Raw genomic sequence first — 17,903 nt, forward strand, 5'->3', positions numbered from 1 at the left:
TTGATTCAGCAAATTCAGTAGCATGCACTAAGAGATAGACTCATTCACTAAGGGTTGAACTCATTCCCTTCCTTAACAATCTATTAATCACTCGCACTCATTTCATTCACCTGCATTCTCGATCGTTCACTAATAGCCCTAAACATTCTCGAACTAAATCATTGAAGAAGAGCTGAAATAATCCGCTCCATTCATGTGAATTATTTGAATTCATTCACTTCATTCATTCGCATAATCTCTCACATTCACTTCATTCACCTCAATCACTGGCATTCTCGATCATATTGTATTTGCTATGGAGAGAACAATGCATCATGGTGTCTTTGCCATGTCAGAAGATGAATTGGAGGATATGTCATGGTCGTCCAATGCATTGTTTGTATCTGAGGACGAATTGGAGATTCCTTTTGAGTCATTCGATTCCGATCGTGAGGATGAGGCGGTCGATCCCATCATGTATTGTTCCCCTAGGGATTTTGCATTTTCAAGAGGTACGTATAATTTGATGGTTAAAGTTTTATTGGGACAAGTTAAGGCAACATTGGAAGCATTATGTGATGTCGCAAGGGATGCACCTCTTTCACTTCATGCATGGAGGCACATGAAGAGTCGTCTCATACTCGGGAATGAGAGTGCAATTTACCTTAAAGCATCACCTAATCTTCAAGTATTATACGTCGAGAAATGGAGGGATGTAGTATTAGCGTCACATGGTGACACATCCCATCACACGTTTTCAAAGACTCTTAAAGAGTTAAAGGTAGTTTATGCGACTGATGTACGTGATTATGGCATCACACCGGGGTACGTAAAAGCACTCATTACAAGTTGTGGTTGCTAAATGGTATCTAAGGTCAACTCGATAGCAAGGTTTGGTATCGGTTCTTTATGATACCAAAGGAGGTCCATAACATGGCAAATAGGTTAAAAATCGGGAGTGCCATGACTAAGGTTGATTGGGCTTTGATGAGCAAGATGCCTATGCACTCCGAGATCTTGGGAAAGTGGCTCATGTTCAACCCTACCTGCCTGGTGAACCAGGATCTCCCGCCAAACAACCATTTATCTTGATACTTCAAGATCAATGGATGTTGGAAATGTGTGAGCAGTTGACCCTAAAAAACTCTTGGGCAATCGACTTGACATTTAAAACAAACCAATTCAAGCTACCAACGCCATGGGAATTGGGATCCCGTTATGGTACATGCTTTGTAGTTCTAATAAGGGCTCAAACCATGAGCAAGTTGCAAAAGAATCTTGTTTGAGATTCCTATTCACAAGGATGCCCACGATGAGGCCAAATGCAATAGTGATTGATAAATGTTGGACATCATATAATGCCATAACTAATGTGGTTGCAATAGACCGTCAATCTTGGATTGTTGTAAATGGGCAACAGTCGCAAACACATTGTCGACTTTTGTTGTGTCAGTTTCACACCAAAAAGTCATGGGTGGACAACTTGTTGCCAAAAGTAAGTGCAACTGAGAGAAGCCATCTTTATCAACGAATGTGCCAACTGATGCAATGCATTACTGAATCCTCATTCAATGCGATGTGTGAGGAGTTGTAGAATATGTAGACAAGCCCGGTGTTTGGCAATATATAGAAGGAAGATGGTGTGGTTTGACATGTGTGTGGAGGAAACTCTAGCCCCCAAGTTTGGTAGAATGTTCAACTATGGACACGTTGACACTACCAATATTGTGGAAAGACATTGGCAGTTTATCAAGTATACTGCCTTGAGAGGAAGAATAAACCGATCAATTACTGACCTTCTGCATGTCTTAATCGGGGATAGTGAAATTGGCACTTGCATAGGAGGAACGGTAATAGAGTGGTACAAGCAACGACAAGAAATATGTGAGAGTGGTCGGTTTGCACCCCATGCGAATTGTAGGGATCAAAGGTCCCAACTTAAAGAAGCGGAGAGAATATTGGAAAGGTATGTCGACGATACTTCTACAATGGAAATTGTCGACGAGGCCCGATATTGGTTTAGAATCTTGAGCATGACGACTCCCACTCTATGGTATAATGTCTCACTCCAATGCTCATATTGTGATTGCCAAGACATTGCGAGTAAATGTAAGCATTTACTCGGTATCCGAATGATTATTGAGAGGCATATGCCACATTTATGTGGCTCGTTTCCTTTTATAGATCACGCGACCCAAATGCGAATGGACCATAATACAGAAATAGAAATGGAGGCAGAGGTAGAACGAGTCGAGGAGACAAACCCCACAACATCCGAGATTTAATCATTCAAGTCCAAAATACAAACGGTCGTGAAAGCACTTCAATGTCTCGGGCAAGGGTTAGGAACCTTCGACCGTGCAACTATTGTCAAAGGTATACAAACATTGGAAGATGTGGCTGAGAAGGTGTATCGTGTTGGTGCACCAAAATCAACCAATGAAGAAGATGGCAGATCAATAAGTCGCAACCAACAAATCGGTGCCAAAAGAAGTGCAACAATAGACATCTCGCATGAACTTATTGGCAGCTCCCCAAACACTTCCAAATCCCACTCTGAAAAACTACAATGAGGTGCAAGTCGGGGTAGGGGGCGATTGCCAATATATGACCATGAGAAGGTTGGGTGTTTGCGTTGCGATGGCTTGACCTTGACTTCAAGGGACTCAAATGTTACATGTTGTAAAAATTGTGGTTGCATCTTACAATCATCCCGACATGAGCCATAATCTTAATATGTAACGTGTATATTCATATTTCATTTTAGGGTTGTCAACATTTGACGTTTTAATATTGTTGAGAGATCAAGCTCAACTAGAGTTAGTTCGTTAGTCAACAATGTAACTTCGTAGTTACCTAGATAGAATCTAGTTAGAAGTGTTGACTATAACGCCTTAAGTAGGACCTTGTACTTAAGTGGGATATTCTAGATTCTCCACTCCCAAGTACATTTAATATAGGACTTACACCTTTGTACCTACATTATCCTCACACATGTGCACCCTTGTACATGAGATCTATATATACCTCATTGTAGGTATTTTTGTATTTGATGATGATAAAGCTAATGCTAATTTAATATAGTCACTCATCCCCCATCTTGTGTTGTTCATAAGTCTCTCTCTCTCTCTCTCTCTTCCTTTCACACACATACACGCACATATCACATAATCTTCCGCTTATCAACTAATCACATAATTAGGTACTAATTAACCCTTGCTTAATTACTTACCTAATTCTTAACAAATATTTTATGTAAGACTTGTTATTTGAATCTTTATGTTTTTTTGAGAAATTTTATGATCATTTTCATGGCAAATATTTGTTGTACACTTACCATTTTTTGGAGTTTTTTATGTTTGTTTTTAAGTCGGGCTCCTGATGACAAAGGTTGTCAAATAGCGGGGCTCCTTTTGACAGAGTTGGGCTCCTTACTTATGTTGTCAGACAACGGGGCTCCTTCTGATAGAGTTGGGCTCCTGTTTATAGAGGTTGTTTGACAACGGGGCTCCTTTTGACAGAGTCGGGCTCCTGGTGACAGACGCTGTCAGCTTTTTATCCATCTTGGACGGTGGAGATCGAACGCGCCATCAGCGGTGCGACTTGGACCGTCCCTCTCCGTGATTCCCTCACTTGCCCTCTTAAAATATTTGGAGTCACGAGCTTATGTTATGTATGTATGTATGTATGTATGTATGTATGTATGTATGTATGTATGTATGTATGTGATGTATGTATGTATGTAGAGTCTACTTATGATACCAACCAAGTAAGTTGAACCCTGTGCGAATTGTAGGGATCAAAGGTCCCGACTTAAAGAAGCGGAGAGAATATTGGAAAGGTATGTCGATGATACTTCTACAATGGAAATTGTCGACGAGGCCCGATATTAGTTTAGAATCTTGAGCATGACGACTCCCACTCTATGGTATAATGTCTCACTCCAATGCTCATATTGTGATTGCCAAGACATTGCGCGTAAATGTAAGCATTTACTCAGTATCCGAATGATTATTGAGAGGCATATGCCACATTTATGTGGCTCGTTGCCTTTTATAGATCACGTGACCCAAATGCGAATGGACCTAGAAATGGAGGCAGAGGTAGAACGAGTCGAGGAGACAAACCCCACAACATCCGAGATTGAATCATTCAAGTCCAAAATACAAACGGTCGTGAAAGCACTTCAATGTCTCGAGCAAGGGTTAGGAACCTTCAACTGTGCAACTATTGTCGAAGGTATACAAACATTGGAAGATGTGGCTAAGAAGGTGTATCGCGTTAGTGCACCAAAATCAACCAATGAAGAAGATGGCAGATCAATAAGTCGCAACCAACAAATCGGTGCCAAAAGAAGTGCAACAATAGACATCTCGCAAGAACTTATTGGCAGCTCCCCAAACACTTCCAAATCCCACTCCGAAAAACTACAATGAGGTGCAAGTCGGGCTAGGGGATGATTGCCAATATGTGACCATGAGAAGGTTTGGTGTTTGTGTTGCAATGGCTTGACCTTGACTTCAAGGAACTCGAATGTTACATGTTGTAAAAATTGTGGTTGCATCTTGCAATCATCCTGACATGAGCCATAATCTTAATATGTAATGTTATATTCATATTTCATTTTAGGGTTGTCAACATTTGATGTTTTAATATTTTATGTAAGACTTGTTATTTGAATCTTTAGGTTTTTTTGAGAAATTTTATGATCATTTTCATGGCAAATATTTGTTGTACACTTACCATTTTTTGGAGTTTTTGATGTTTGTTTTTAAGTCAGGCTCCTGATGACAAAGGTTGTCAAACAGCGGGGCTCCGTTTGATAGAGTCGGGCTCCTTATTGATGTTGTCAGACAGCGGGGCTCCGTTTGACAGAGTCGGGCTCCTTACTGATGTTGTCAGACAGCGGGGCTCCTTTTGACAGAGTTGGGCTCCTGGTGACAGACGCTGTCAGCTTTTTATCCATCTTGGACGGTGGAGATCGAACGCGCGCCATCAGCGGTGCGACCTGCACCGTCTCTCTCCGCGATTCCCTCACTTGCCCTCTTAAAATATTTGGCAGTAGTTAGTCACGAGGTTATGTTATGTATGTATGTTATGTTATGTTATGTTATGTTATGTATGTATGTATGTATGTATGTATGTATGTATGTATGTATGTATGTGATGTATGTATGTATGTGATGTATGTATGTATGTATGTATGTATGTATGTGATGTATGTATGTATGTATGTATGTATGTATGTATGTATGTTATGTATGTATGTATGTAAGTATGTAAGTATGTATGTTATGTATGTATGTTATGTATGTATGTATGTAGAGTCTACTTATGATGCCAACCAAGTAAGTTGATGATTAGGCAGGCTCTGTCAGCACCAGCAAAGTTATGTAGTGCAGGGGTTTTAGGGTTTAGCACAGAGACAAAGAGAACCAGATAGATTAGGGTTTAGCACAGAGGAAAAGAACAGAGAGAACTAGAGACAGAGACAGAGAGAACAGAGAGATTAGGGTTTAGCACAGAGGAAAAGAACAGAGAGAAGCAGAGACAGAGAGAGATGGAGCAGGCTGTGACGAAGCACAAAGGCAACGTGGTCGTCGTCCTCGACTATGGCTCCCAGTACACCCACCTCATCACCCGTCGCATCCGACAGCTCGGCGTCTGCTCCGTCTGCCTCCCAGGAACCTCCCCCCTCCCAACCATAGCCTCCTTCTCGCCATCCCTCATCATCCTCTCTGGTGGCCCTCACTCTGTGCATGAAGAAGGCTCCCCTTCTCCCCCCCATGGCTTCTTTGATTTCACCATAGCCAACCACATAACCGTCCTTGGTATATGCTATGGCCTTCAGCTCATCGTTAAGCTTCTTGGAGGTTCCGTTACCTCCGCAGATAGACAAGAATATGGTCGTATGGACGTTTCTCCTGTCAATTGTAGCGGTGACGTTGACCATGTTGCTTCTCGTCTCTTTGATGATCCGATGTTTTGCGTTAGGCAGTCTGTGTGGATGAGCCATGGTGACGAGGCGGTTAAGCTTCCGGAAGGCTTCTCAGTGGTTTGTAAGAGTGTCCAAGGAGCAATTGCAGCGATTGAGAACCCCGGTATTGGTGTCTATGGCCTCCAATTCCACCCCGAGGTCATTTATATTTGGAGTGTTTTTTATGTTCCTATGAGATAGAGAGGTAGATAATGATAAGAGTAAGGTACCTTGAAGGGCGGAGTGCTGGATGGATGCATAGAATGATCGGTAGTACATGGATAGAGTGGTAGATACCAATGTATAGAGTGAGTGTTAGATAGGTAATATGTAGATAGAGTGGTAGATACTAATGAGTCAAGTGAGTGTTAGATAGCTAATATGTAGATAGAGTGGTAGATACCAATGTATAGAGTGAGTGATAGATATACAGCACGTACATAGAGTAATGCAGTGGTAGATACTGATGCATAGATTCATGGATACAATCTGTCGGAAAGGTCTAATATGACCTATGAGATATTCAGTTTCACCCTGAGGTCTGAGTTTTCATGAATAAGCATATATGCATTGAATCCCAATGTAGTGTATATAGTTGCATTTGGATCTGGGTGCATGGGTTAGTATAAACATGGTACCTCATTGGGGTTTAGCAGTAATGTTGAAAGACAGATAGATATTTTATTAACAACCCATAGGAGACTGAGAGAGAGAGAGTCATGTGCTGCTTTTTTCAAATGGGATGTGTATTTTTTTTGTAGGTCACACATACAGTACATGGCATGGCTATATTGAAGCACATCATCTTTAAGCTAAGCGGAGTAGTGGCAGATTGGAAGCTACAAGATGTTCTTAATGAACAACTAGAGTTAATCCAGTCCACAATTGGGGATACTGCGCATGCCATTTGTGCACTCTCTGGGGGTGTTGATTCAACAGTTGCAGCAACAATTGTCCACAAAGCCATTGGAGACCGCCTTCATTGTGTATTTGTCGACAATGGACTTTTGAGGTAGTTATCCATGCTTCTTGTATTTTCTGGACTTTGTTCTGTTATATACATGCAAACATATTGTTTTAATATGCAATCAATAATAGGGCTTAGTGCTGGGACGATTTACATGTAAATGGATTTGTGCATGCACCATTCTGACAGCTATGCTCTGGACATAAATCTTATATTGTAATAAGAAGTTGATAATGACGCTACAGATATGTCCGTTTGCATTTGAGTTGGACAAGAAGATATACGGCATATAAGTATTATAAAGGGCTTTATCCGTGCACAACCTGTATGGTAGCCTTAGTCTTAGTCTCCAGACACAAGGCCTAGGGTTTCTATGAAGGGTTTAGTCCGTCCATATAATCTGCGCAGCCATAGTCCTTGATTTTTGTACACAAGGCTTTTATGGAATATGGATTTGCAAAGGTTTGTATTTGCACACAATAGAGGTGGCTATCGTTTTTGTTAAAGAAACATGCTTTTGGTTAAATCAGGTATAAGGAAAGAGAACGCGTTATGTCTACATTCAATAATGATCTTCATTTACCTGTCACTTGTGTTGATGCTTCGGAGGAGTTTCTTAGCAAGCTGAAGGGTGTTACTGACCCAGAGGAGAAGCGGAAAATCATTGGAAGCGAGTTTATTCATGTATTTGATAAGTTCTCTGTAGGAATAGAGGAAAAGCTGGGTATCAAGCCAAGTTTTTTAGTCCAAGGTACATTGTATCCTGATGTTATTGAGTCATGCCCGCCCCCTGGTAGTGGTAAAGGGCACTCTCATACCATCAAAAGTCACCATAATGTTGGGGGCCTGCCAAAGGATATGAAGTTGAAACTTGTTGAGCCTTTGAAGTGGCTTTTCAAGGATGAGGTATTTATTGTCTAGTTTTAAAAACTTGAAAGAAATCATAGAAACTCCTTTATTTTGTTTCACATCTCTCTCTCAAAATTTTCTATGGAGCTTTTGTTGTATAATTGCAGGTAAGGCGATTAGGAGAGCTTCTAAATGTTCCTCAAGGCTTCTTGAAGCGCCATCCATTTCCTGGTCCTGGATTAGCCGTTAGGATAATGGGGGATGTCACTCAAGGGGATGCTTTAGAAACATTACGTCAGGTAATAATCTATTGTGTTCATCCCCGAGAAATCATCCTGTAAATGTGGGTTTAATATGTTATTTATATGAGTGCCCTTTATAGTCATTTTTGTGCTTCTTCTAACATTGTTCTCGGTTTTGCTTCTATATTTGAGGACTCCGATTAATAACATATCTACTGAGCTAAATCTCTACCTAAATAACCCAAGGTTTCATTATGAGTGTCAGTGTACTTTTGAACTCAGCACTGTTATCTGATTCATCTTTTTATTTTTTTGCTTGTAAATTGATGGTATTCGATGAATGTTTGCAGGTAGATGAAATTTTTATCAATTCTTTGAAGGATGCTGGCCTTTATGATTCGATTTGGCAAGCATTCGCTGTATTTTTACCAGTGAAGACAGTAGGCGTACAAGGGGACCGTCGAAGTCACTCAAATGCTGTGGCATTGAGGGCGATCACTAGTGAAGATGGAATGACCGCTGACTGGTATACATATAGATGTATCTATATATAGCTACATTTACACTTACATATAGACATGTCTATATATAAAAATATATACGAACATAGTAATTTACATACACATATAGCTACATAAACAAACACACAGAAAAATATATACGTTTATATTATGCATGTGTCTACATAATATAGATCTATGAATATATTTCTGGAAGATGTTTTAAGAGTGTTTTGGTATTTTGTGACAGGTATCAGTTTGACCCAAAATTTCTCGCAGAAGTGTCAGGGAAAATATGCAACAGTGTCCGGGGCGTCAATAGAATTGTTTATGACATAACCTCGAAGCCTCCGGCAACGGTAGAGTGGGAATGATAATTTACTCAGTATCTCGCACAAACAGTGAAAGCTCAGGAGAGTTTCCAGATAGTCTCATTCATGACATCTTACATTGTTTAACATAAAGGATTGAGGTTGTGTAAATGAATTCGCTATTCCTTTTTCCTTGTCCTGTTCACTTCTTGCAACACATAAAAACTTCCTTCGAGAGCCATATTGTCTGAAAACTCTCATATGAGCTTATTGGGTTAATCAATGACGATTATGTGGAAAGTATGTTATGCTTGTCAGTTTGGAGGGTACAGGTATTCTCATCCATTCATTCATTTCTTATTCAATGTCACATTAAGTTATCATATCTTGTTATCCACCAGAAACTTGTCCTTGTGACATGCAACTTATCAACATATTTTCGCTACACATATTGGTCAGAGTGTAAAGCTTTAGACTGCCATCAATGTGAGTGCACTTTAACCTCGAAGAGCATAACATTGTGAAGTGGTCCAGTACAATCTTCATACATGGTGCTTCTATGCATGCATGTATGGTAGTCTATCCCATAGTATGAACCATACACATCATACGTGCATTCCCATTCGAGTATGTTTCAATAATTCGAGTACGGTAAACACCCTTGAAGTTATTATAAGGTAAAACGTTTGTATTCATTATTATTATAAGGTAAAACATTTTTTTTTTAAGGCAAGAAAGTTAAGGTAAAAAATGTAAAAACAAAACATAGGCATGATTTTATAACATACACATTCGTAATGAATATTTGCAAATGCATTTGAGTATGTTATGTACTATTGTGTATCCTAGTTTTCTTTAGTATCTAAACCTGCTATCATTCTTCTGGATAGAATGACTTGGGTGTCATTCTTGTACTACAATGATGACAATTCTCTGCTTTTATAGTTTATTTTTGCGGAGTGATTCTTGGAGAATAATAATCCCATACAGGTTGAGAACTTATCAGTTTGAGAAATATAGCAATTTTTTAATGGATAACTAAAATAAAAAGAGGTTCTGTATAAAGATTGTGGATGCTTTAAAGATACTACAAGGAGTTTCCACCCAAATCTTAGTGGGTTGCATATTGTTTTCCTTTGTTGTTAGTGTATGTTTGCTAACTCTTCGAATGTAACACAAAAGTCATTGAATAAACTATACCAAATTGTGTGTGCAATTAATAGATCTTATGATGAAACCTGAAAATAATAGCAATATGAACAATTAATGTGCTACGACATCCAACGTACACACTTGAGGCTTTTAACAAAAATGTGAAACATCGACATACTACTTATCTATGTCATTACATGTACGTGGAAATAAAAAGCGATTTAATGTAGAGATCCAGCAAAAAAGGTATTAACAGGACATGCCATATTTCATCAAGTATTTTGAAATGCCAAGTTTATACATGTATATTTGGGTTTTGGTTCCCTTCCAATATACCCTCGTCAACATCAATTTGGCACATATCCATCCACCTTCATTCTTTTTTTGAATGAATAAAGCATGATTGATGAAGAAAAGGGAAAGTTCTCCACGTATCTTGGCTATTTACACCACATGATGTGTCAAGCTTCCTCGCAACCCTTCTCATTCATATCCCCCATTCCCAGCAAGCGCAAATGTTGCAATAGGTGACACATATTGCATTGCTATGTTAGCAACTTTTTTTTCTTTCAAAAAGATATCCTTTCATTAGTATAAACAATTTACATGCTTTTGATTCCTATGTGATTGACGAAGGAAATAACCATTTTGGTGGGTAAAAGTGCCATAAAGGAGTGCCATTCTTGGAGGTCATAAGTGGAGTGGTTGTCCACGAAGTACGAAACTGATGGTGTTGAGCGGCTTTATCGTCAGAATCTTCAACAATACAATCCCATTGACCCTTCAAAGTATGAACCATGTCGAATATGTTAGCATCTTTTGACATACATCGAGTTAATAATCTCATTAATTGTATGCTCATGGGCTGATTTGCTGCCATGTCGGCAACAAATCAGCATCAGTTTGTCAATAGATTGCAACAGTAGATATGTAATTGCATGTTTCAACAAACAACTAGTTAAGTAAGTAACGAGGGCGATGTTTTGGCGAGTATAAACACTTGATAGGAATATGCACGGCCTCCGATTTTGTAGATGTGTGAGCATTGTTCAACAAAGTTGTGCGAGTTACGGGTTAAGGTTTCATAAATCACCACCCGAGGCTACGTGCCATGGTTCCATTAATCAAGCACTTCAACGTAAAACTCAAACAAGGAACACACACAAACACATTACATATAATTTACAGCCCTACAAGGAACACACACACTATAATTTACAAGACCTATAAGGGGCAAAAAAAGTGTCTGCTCTGTTTTAAGGAGCTGCTTTTTCTCTTTACTTTTTTAGCTACTCTGTTTTTCTCTCTTCTCTCTTCTTCTTCTTCTTTTTATGTGTGTGTTTTTTTCTATTACTCTTGTTTCTTCTTCCCTGCTCTGCCTTTGAATAACCTGTCTTTCTGTCTTTCTTATCTACTGTTCTTTTGTTTCTGTATGTTTCCACCATAAAAGTCAGAAGGAAGGAAGAAATTCTCTCTTCCTCTCCCCCCTCCCTCTTCTCTTCACAGCTATGGCTTCTCCTACCCTGCTCCCCTCTGTTCCTTCAGCTCACAGATTCAATGAAGTAGCTCTTCTGGCTTATCTTCAAGATACAGTTGTAGGATTTCCTCCTCCCCCTGCTACGATCAGAGTATCCCAGGTGATCCCAAATCTCTTTACCGAAGTCTTTCTTTTCCTTTTCTCTTCGTTTTTTACCTTCATCCGTTCTATATATTCAGCTTTTTGGATCAACACAAACACTGCACACACAGACACCCTTAACATAATCAAAGAAAACAATCATGAACGATCAAAAAAACCAAAGAATCAAAGATGTTATTATTTTTACTCAGGATTTGTTAATGCTATATGCCAATGAATACACAATCGACGAATCAATGAATGATAGAATCAAACATGTTAAGCTGGATGCGTAATTTGTTAATGTTTAGAGGGTATCTAAATGTCTGGGATAATCCCATATTTGTCGATTCAGAGACCTATGAAAGATATGTATTTCGATCTACAATTAATAATGTTTGATGGGTTTCTAATGAATGATCCTATATTTAACGAGTCAGAGATGTAAGATATTTTTAAACATATGAAGTTTGATGCATACTTGGTTAATTTTTAGAGGGTTTGTAATGAAGTTTGACAAGTTCTATTTTTGTTTTAGCTATCAATTATGAGATTTTTCACCATGTAGCACTTAACTCTATCTTCGCATACTGACCAAATTTTAAAGGATAAGAGCATACCAAATTTCTTCTTTTAGATATTAACGTCAAGAAAAAAGATAAATATTTCAAGTATATCTAACAGATTTCAAATTACTAGAGCGTACCATATTTTGTTGGCTTATCATATAATGTAGAGACAAATATCTGATTGTCTATGATATATATTTAGACCTTTTCAATATAAATACTAACGTATCATATTTGAGTTTTGATACAGTTTGGACATGGACAATCAAACCCTACGTTCTTGCTTGAAGTGGAATATAATAGCAATATTTCTCGTTATGTACTTCGTAAAAAGCCTCCTGGAAAGCTGTTGCAATCAGCACATGCAATAGAAAGAGAGTATCAGGTAGTCATTATCTTAATCTCATCATCAATGATTTTTTTTTTTCTCTTTTCTTATTCATAATGAGATCTATGTTACATTAGGTGATTGCTGCATTAGGTGCTAAAACAGATGTTCCAGTGCCCAAGGTCTATTGTATCTGCAATGATTCAAGCATTATTGGTACCCCTTTCTATGTGATGGAGTTTATGCAGGGGCGTATATTCACAGACCCTGGTTTGAAGGTACTTCTAACAACAAACGTTGCAATGTTATTTTGGACAACTATGTTTTGCATTGCAGATGGTTAATTGTTTTGGCACGTTGTATAGGATTTGAATCCTGGTGAACGATCAAGAATATATAGTGCCATTACTAAAACATTAGCTTCAATTCATAAAGCAAATGTTGATGCTATTGGGTTGAGCAAGTATGGACGCAAAGAAAATTATTGCAGACGGCAGGTTTACCATCACTTTTTACCTTCTTATTTTTTGTCTTGCCTGGCAATTAAGTTTTCATGTTAAATTATACTTTTTGTCTGAACACTTATTGGCATATATGGTATCTTTTCTAGGTTGAAAGATGGTCTAAACAATATTTGGCTTCGGCAGGCGAAGGGAAATCTAGTCTTGACTCTGCTATGTTAAATCTCATATCATGGTTGAAGGAACATATCCCTGCTGAAGATGGGCAAATAGGATTCAGGACTGGTCTTGTCCATGGGGATTTTCGAATAGACAATCTTGTTTTCCATCCGATCGAGGTTTAACTTTTCATTTTCTTAGAGAAAAAGATGTTGTTTTGAAATGGAGCCTGTCCCATTTTGCCTCCTTTTTTACTTCTGAATAATATCCCTTTTTTTATCATGTTCTTGCTCCTCAATGATATCTGGCATATTTAATCTCTTTTGTTTGCTTCAGAATGAAATTATCCTGCCATATTTGATCCCTTTTAATTTTTAATTTTGCTTCTCTGAAATGATATCGTCGATTTTTATCTCTTTGTTTCTCTTTCTTCCCCAGGCACGTGTCATCGCAGTCTTAGATTGGGAGCTCTCAACATTGGGTAACCAAATGTCAGATCTTGCCTATAGTTGCTTGGTAACTTCAAAATTGATCACTTATTCTGCATATTTTTTGCTAGTTTTAATTTTCTTCCTCAAGATAAGCTAACCTTTCTGCCGAAACAAATCTACAGCCTTATGTTATCAACAATAATGAGAGTCCAGGACCTTCTTTTTATGGTTTTAGTGGTGGATCTACACCTGAAGGCATTCCACCTCAAGAACAATACCTTGCAGATTACTGTGCTGCTGCAGTAAGTATTCGAGAATGCATAAATGTTCCTCTAAGAAACTTGGTTTTTCTTATACCTAGCCTTATCTATTTGTTTTTGTGGCTGATCTTGAAGGGAGTGCCTTGGCCAGGAGATACTTTTAAATTTTATGTAGCTCTCTCGCTCTTCCGTTTAGCTGCCATTTCAGCTGGGGTGTACTTACGATATTTACAAGTAAGTTCTATGAAGCTTCTTAACTCTAGAAACTGAATATGTTTATGTGTCTTTCTCTTTTTATCTATCTCTTTTAAGTTTATCAAACAGACACTCATTAAGTATTTCTTGATTGAACTTGTGAAAAATTAACAGCATGTATGCTGATATTCTATATGGATATCACAGTTTATACATATATTGTGTCACATGTAGAAGGAAATCAACCATAGGGGCATTAGGAATACTTACGTTATTACCTGGAATCTTACATATTGATAATTGTTTCATGAAATGGGGATATTTGAACTTCTAGATTGCTGCCATTTCATTATCCTTTTGAAATTGTGTTTGCTCTAACTAAAGTTTACTTGCTTACATGGCCGAATAATGGATAAAATTGTACAAATTCAAATTTTTTTACTATTATCCATTTTGGATGATCTAGGAAGATTGTGCTATTTTATATAATGTCTTTTATCTTCCAGCTATAAAATGCTGTATTCCCATCATTGGATTCTATATAATTTGCTTGTGTATGTCAGGTTCTAGTAATAGTAGGTATATTAGGTTTCCATATCCCGGGCTTGTAAACATCTTTTTCTTTACATAATCAACTTACCCTAGTGGTGAACTATTAGATTATCAACATAAGGCTTTGAGTTCAAAGGCTGACTTTCACGCATCTTCATTACACCATATATTTTTTCCTGATTTACTACTGTCTTTGACAGGGTAATGCATCCGGAGGCAAAGGTACAGAAGCTGCTGGTGCATTTTCACGTTACCTCACTGCTCTTGCCATGAAGATCATAGAACAGAACTCCTTGATTCCACCAATGCCGCCTCAGCGAGAATCAGGTACGAATCCCCAAATGCAAAACCCATTTTGTAGGGCAGAACATCTGACAATGAAAATAAATCTGATCAGTTCTATAATAAACATATGCAGGAGGTGCACAGACATCTGGTACAGAGATGATGGATTTAAGGGGATTTGGACCTTCTGCTAGGGTTGAAATTCTAATAAAAAAACTACATAAGTTCATGGATGTCTTTATCTATCCTAATGAAGCAAAACTAATGGCACGTGCCAATTCAAATGAGCGCTGGACCATACATCCACTTGAGGAGGAGCTTAAAGCAAAGGCCAAGGCAGAAGGCCTTTGGAATTTATGGATACCAGTAAGCTTTAAATGTGGCGTCTCTCTTTTAAAATGATCTCTTGTAAGTTTTTTTTCCCCAATTAAAACAACTGTTCTTGCAGGTTGACAGTGCAGCACTAGCATCAAAAGTATTGTCTGTTCATGGAAAACATGAAGGAAATCTTCTTGGAGCTGGGTTGAGTAATCTTGAGTATGCACATTTATGTGAGATAATGGGACATTCCCTGTTAGCACCACAAATCTTTAATTGCAATGCTCCTGATACAGGCAACATGGAGGTAAGACTGAGATTTTCAGGAATTTGTTTGGTTACTAGGTGCTATATGACATATTTCCATAATATATAGGTTCTTCTGAGATATGGAAGCCCAGAACAACAAAGGACTTGGTTAAAGCCATTGTTGGAAGGTACCATTCGGTCTGGATTTGCTATGACAGAGCCGGATGTGGCATCCTCAGATGCAACAAACATTGAATGCTCCATCCAAAGGTCAGTATGCATATTCTTTCTTGCTTGGAAATGAAAATATTTTCATAAAGATTGTGCAAAGTCATTAGGTTTCTTGTGCAATTACCAGACAAGGAGACGTTTATGTCATTAACGGACATAAGTGGTGGACTAGTGGGGCCATGGATCCACGATGCAAATTATTGATTGTAATGGTGAGTAAAGGTTCCTTTTTTACCAGCTTTTCAAAACTTTATTGTGTTTTAATTTCACCATAAGTTGGTTATTATGTTTGAGAAACAGGGTAAGACTGATAGAACAGCTGCACTACACAAGCAACAATCCATGATCTTGGTGACAAAAGATGCTCCTGGTGTTCAAATAGTTAGACCATTAACTGTATTTGGCTACGATGATGCTCCTCATGGTCATGCCGAGATTGTGTTTAACAATGTCCGTGTGCCAGCAACAAACATTCTTCTTGGAGAAGGTCGTGGTTTTGAGATTGCCCAGGTATTCTTCTTGGATAATGTACATGTAGTGTTCATATATAAAGAGAATTATATGTATCAATGACATGTCTTACAACCAGGGAAGGCTAGGTCCAGGAAGGCTCCACCATTGTATGCGTCTTGTTGGGGCTGCAGAACGTGGAATTGAGCTAATGAAAAAAAGAGCTTTGGAGAGGGTTGCCTTCAAACGACCTCTAGCTTTTCATGGAGCTTTTGCGGCATTGCTTGCTGAGGTGCGAGGCAATAAAAAACTTACCAAGGGATAAAAACACCAAAAAATACTCCTAACTTGTTGCCTCTAGAGAGGTGTATTCCTGTAAATATCCAACAAGTTATGGATACTTTTTATTGTTTGCCCTAATAATAGCCACCAATATCACTTTCTTATCTGATTCTATGTGTAAATTAAATTTGATACGAATATTTCCTTTCTTTTTGCCAAGTGCCGTTTGGAGATCGAGCAATCAAAATTGCTTGTGCTAAATGCAGCCAACCAGCTTGATCTTCATGGGAATGTGGTAGCAAGAGGAGCAATTGCTATGGCGAAGGTAAATTTTTGATAGGGTAGTTTTATATAAGTGTCAAGTTTGCACTTTGTATTCACTCATAAAGCACTAAAAGCATAACCAGAGTCTCTTTACATACTTGTAATTGAAAATGATATGGATCTTTGTAATTTTTCTAGGTAGCGGCTCCTCGTATGGCATTGAAAGTACTTGATGCTGCCATACAGACACATGGTGCAGCTGGAGTAAGTTCTGATTTTGTGTTAGCATACTTATGGGCAGCTGCTCGGACACTTCGGATTGCTGATGGTCCCGATGAAGTACATCTCCAAACTATAGCAAAGATCGAGTTGAAAAAAGCAAAGTTGTAGGCTTCTTGGGTCGATGCAATTCATCTCCTTGTTTATATAACACGCATGGATATAAGGCTTCTCTTTCTTCTCCACAAATAGATATGGAGAATTGCTGAATAAAACTGAAGTATTCGCAGTGGAGTAGGCTCACACTCATAGTTATAATACAACTTCATGTTGGAAATATAGTTTTGATTCTAAGGAGATATTCTTCACCTCTTCGTGTAATGTTTATGTGGGGGATGGATCAGGAAAAATCGGTCACGTCCAAATGCCCTATAACAATAAGTGATTTTCTCCAAGGAACACCCATCCTAAGCTTGAGAGATACCTAACATTAAATAGAGCTGAGTAGTTGCAGATTATAATGATTTGTAGACAAAAAATTTCTAGCATCAAAGAATGTTAGATATTCTATAGGACATCCCTTCAATATTTCCAAATACCTTACTAACTTCCACTTCTTACTGGCTTTATTTACATCTCAATAGTAGTATTTGAGATCAGATTTCCTTCCTCTATGAAGCCATGTAGGGGTTTGACTTGTGGACCATATGCTACCACATGCTTTTATGACACTCAGACAAAAACATCATCTGATTCAACACCTTGATGTTGCATTTCTCGGAAAAACTCAAAATTGAGAATACCATATCCTGATCTGGAATGTCCAGTTGGGCATATGATCAAACACTCTTCATGCATTTTCTGTATCCCAATTGGGCATATCAAGTTATCATTGCACACGATGATTTCTCACTCAAATGTTATTGAACACTCGTACATTCTCTATGTCCTGATTGGGCATATCAAGTTATGAATCATGATTGCACCCCTCGATACCATATCTCACTTGTTTTTCATTGAACACTCCTTGTGCATTTTATATACTTCCTCATTTC

At 38.3% G+C, this 17,903-nt stretch overlaps 2 protein-coding genes across 2 annotated transcripts; both read left to right on the forward strand.

Moving 5' to 3' along the window:
- The first annotated feature begins 5,470 nt into the window (after window positions 1-5,470).
- Window positions 5,471-9,140, forward strand: LOC147854893 (GMP synthase (glutamine-hydrolyzing), putative / glutamine amidotransferase). Its single transcript, XM_087331479.1, has 6 exons — window positions 5,471-6,115; window positions 6,718-6,968; window positions 7,454-7,829; window positions 7,940-8,071; window positions 8,365-8,540; window positions 8,765-9,140. The coding sequence occupies exons 1-6, from the start codon at window positions 5,540-5,542 to the stop codon at window positions 8,886-8,888; spliced, it is 1,635 nt and encodes a 544-aa protein (XP_087187605.1). The 5' UTR covers window positions 5,471-5,539; the 3' UTR covers window positions 8,889-9,140.
- Window positions 9,141-11,397: 2,257 nt separating this feature from the next.
- Window positions 11,398-17,205, forward strand: IBR3 (acyl-CoA dehydrogenase-like protein). Its single transcript, XM_087331355.1, has 17 exons — window positions 11,398-11,614; window positions 12,415-12,549; window positions 12,630-12,770; window positions 12,858-12,989; window positions 13,103-13,291; window positions 13,551-13,628; window positions 13,726-13,845; window positions 13,939-14,037; window positions 14,751-14,877; window positions 14,969-15,201; window positions 15,284-15,460; window positions 15,530-15,672; window positions 15,761-15,845; window positions 15,934-16,143; window positions 16,223-16,375; window positions 16,586-16,690; window positions 16,828-17,205. Exons 1-17 carry the CDS (start codon window positions 11,486-11,488, stop codon window positions 17,017-17,019), a joined length of 2,448 nt encoding a protein of 815 aa, XP_087187481.1. The 5' UTR covers window positions 11,398-11,485; the 3' UTR covers window positions 17,020-17,205.
- The last annotated feature ends 698 nt before the right edge of the window (window positions 17,206-17,903 follow it).

Source organism: Azolla caroliniana, unplaced genomic scaffold (genome assembly GCF_043228905.1).
Source record: "Azolla caroliniana isolate FFs.n. ecotype wild unplaced genomic scaffold, voAzoCaro1.0.p SCAF_15, whole genome shotgun sequence".
Lineage (NCBI taxonomy): Eukaryota > Viridiplantae > Streptophyta > Polypodiopsida > Salviniales > Salviniaceae > Azolla > Azolla caroliniana.

Bases quoted from the DNA above. Each gene is read 5' to 3' on its own strand.
- IBR3 (XM_087331355.1), top strand. From the start codon at position 11,486: ATGGCTTCTCCTACCCTGCTCCCCTCTGTTCCTTCAGCTCACAGATTC. The intron at 13,292-13,550 runs GTTTAACTTTTC...TTTCTTCCCCAG, and splicing joins TTGTTTTCCATCCGATCGAG to GCACGTGTCATCGCAGTCTT. The intron at 16,376-16,585 runs GTGCGAGGCAAT...CTTTTTGCCAAG, and splicing joins TTGCGGCATTGCTTGCTGAG to TGCCGTTTGGAGATCGAGCA.
- LOC147854893 (XM_087331479.1), top strand. From the start codon at position 5,540: ATGGAGCAGGCTGTGACGAAGCACAAAGGCAACGTGGTCGTCGTCCTC. The intron at 7,830-7,939 runs GTATTTATTGTC...GTATAATTGCAG, and splicing joins AGTGGCTTTTCAAGGATGAG to GTAAGGCGATTAGGAGAGCT. The intron at 8,072-8,364 runs GTAATAATCTAT...GAATGTTTGCAG, and splicing joins CTTTAGAAACATTACGTCAG to GTAGATGAAATTTTTATCAA.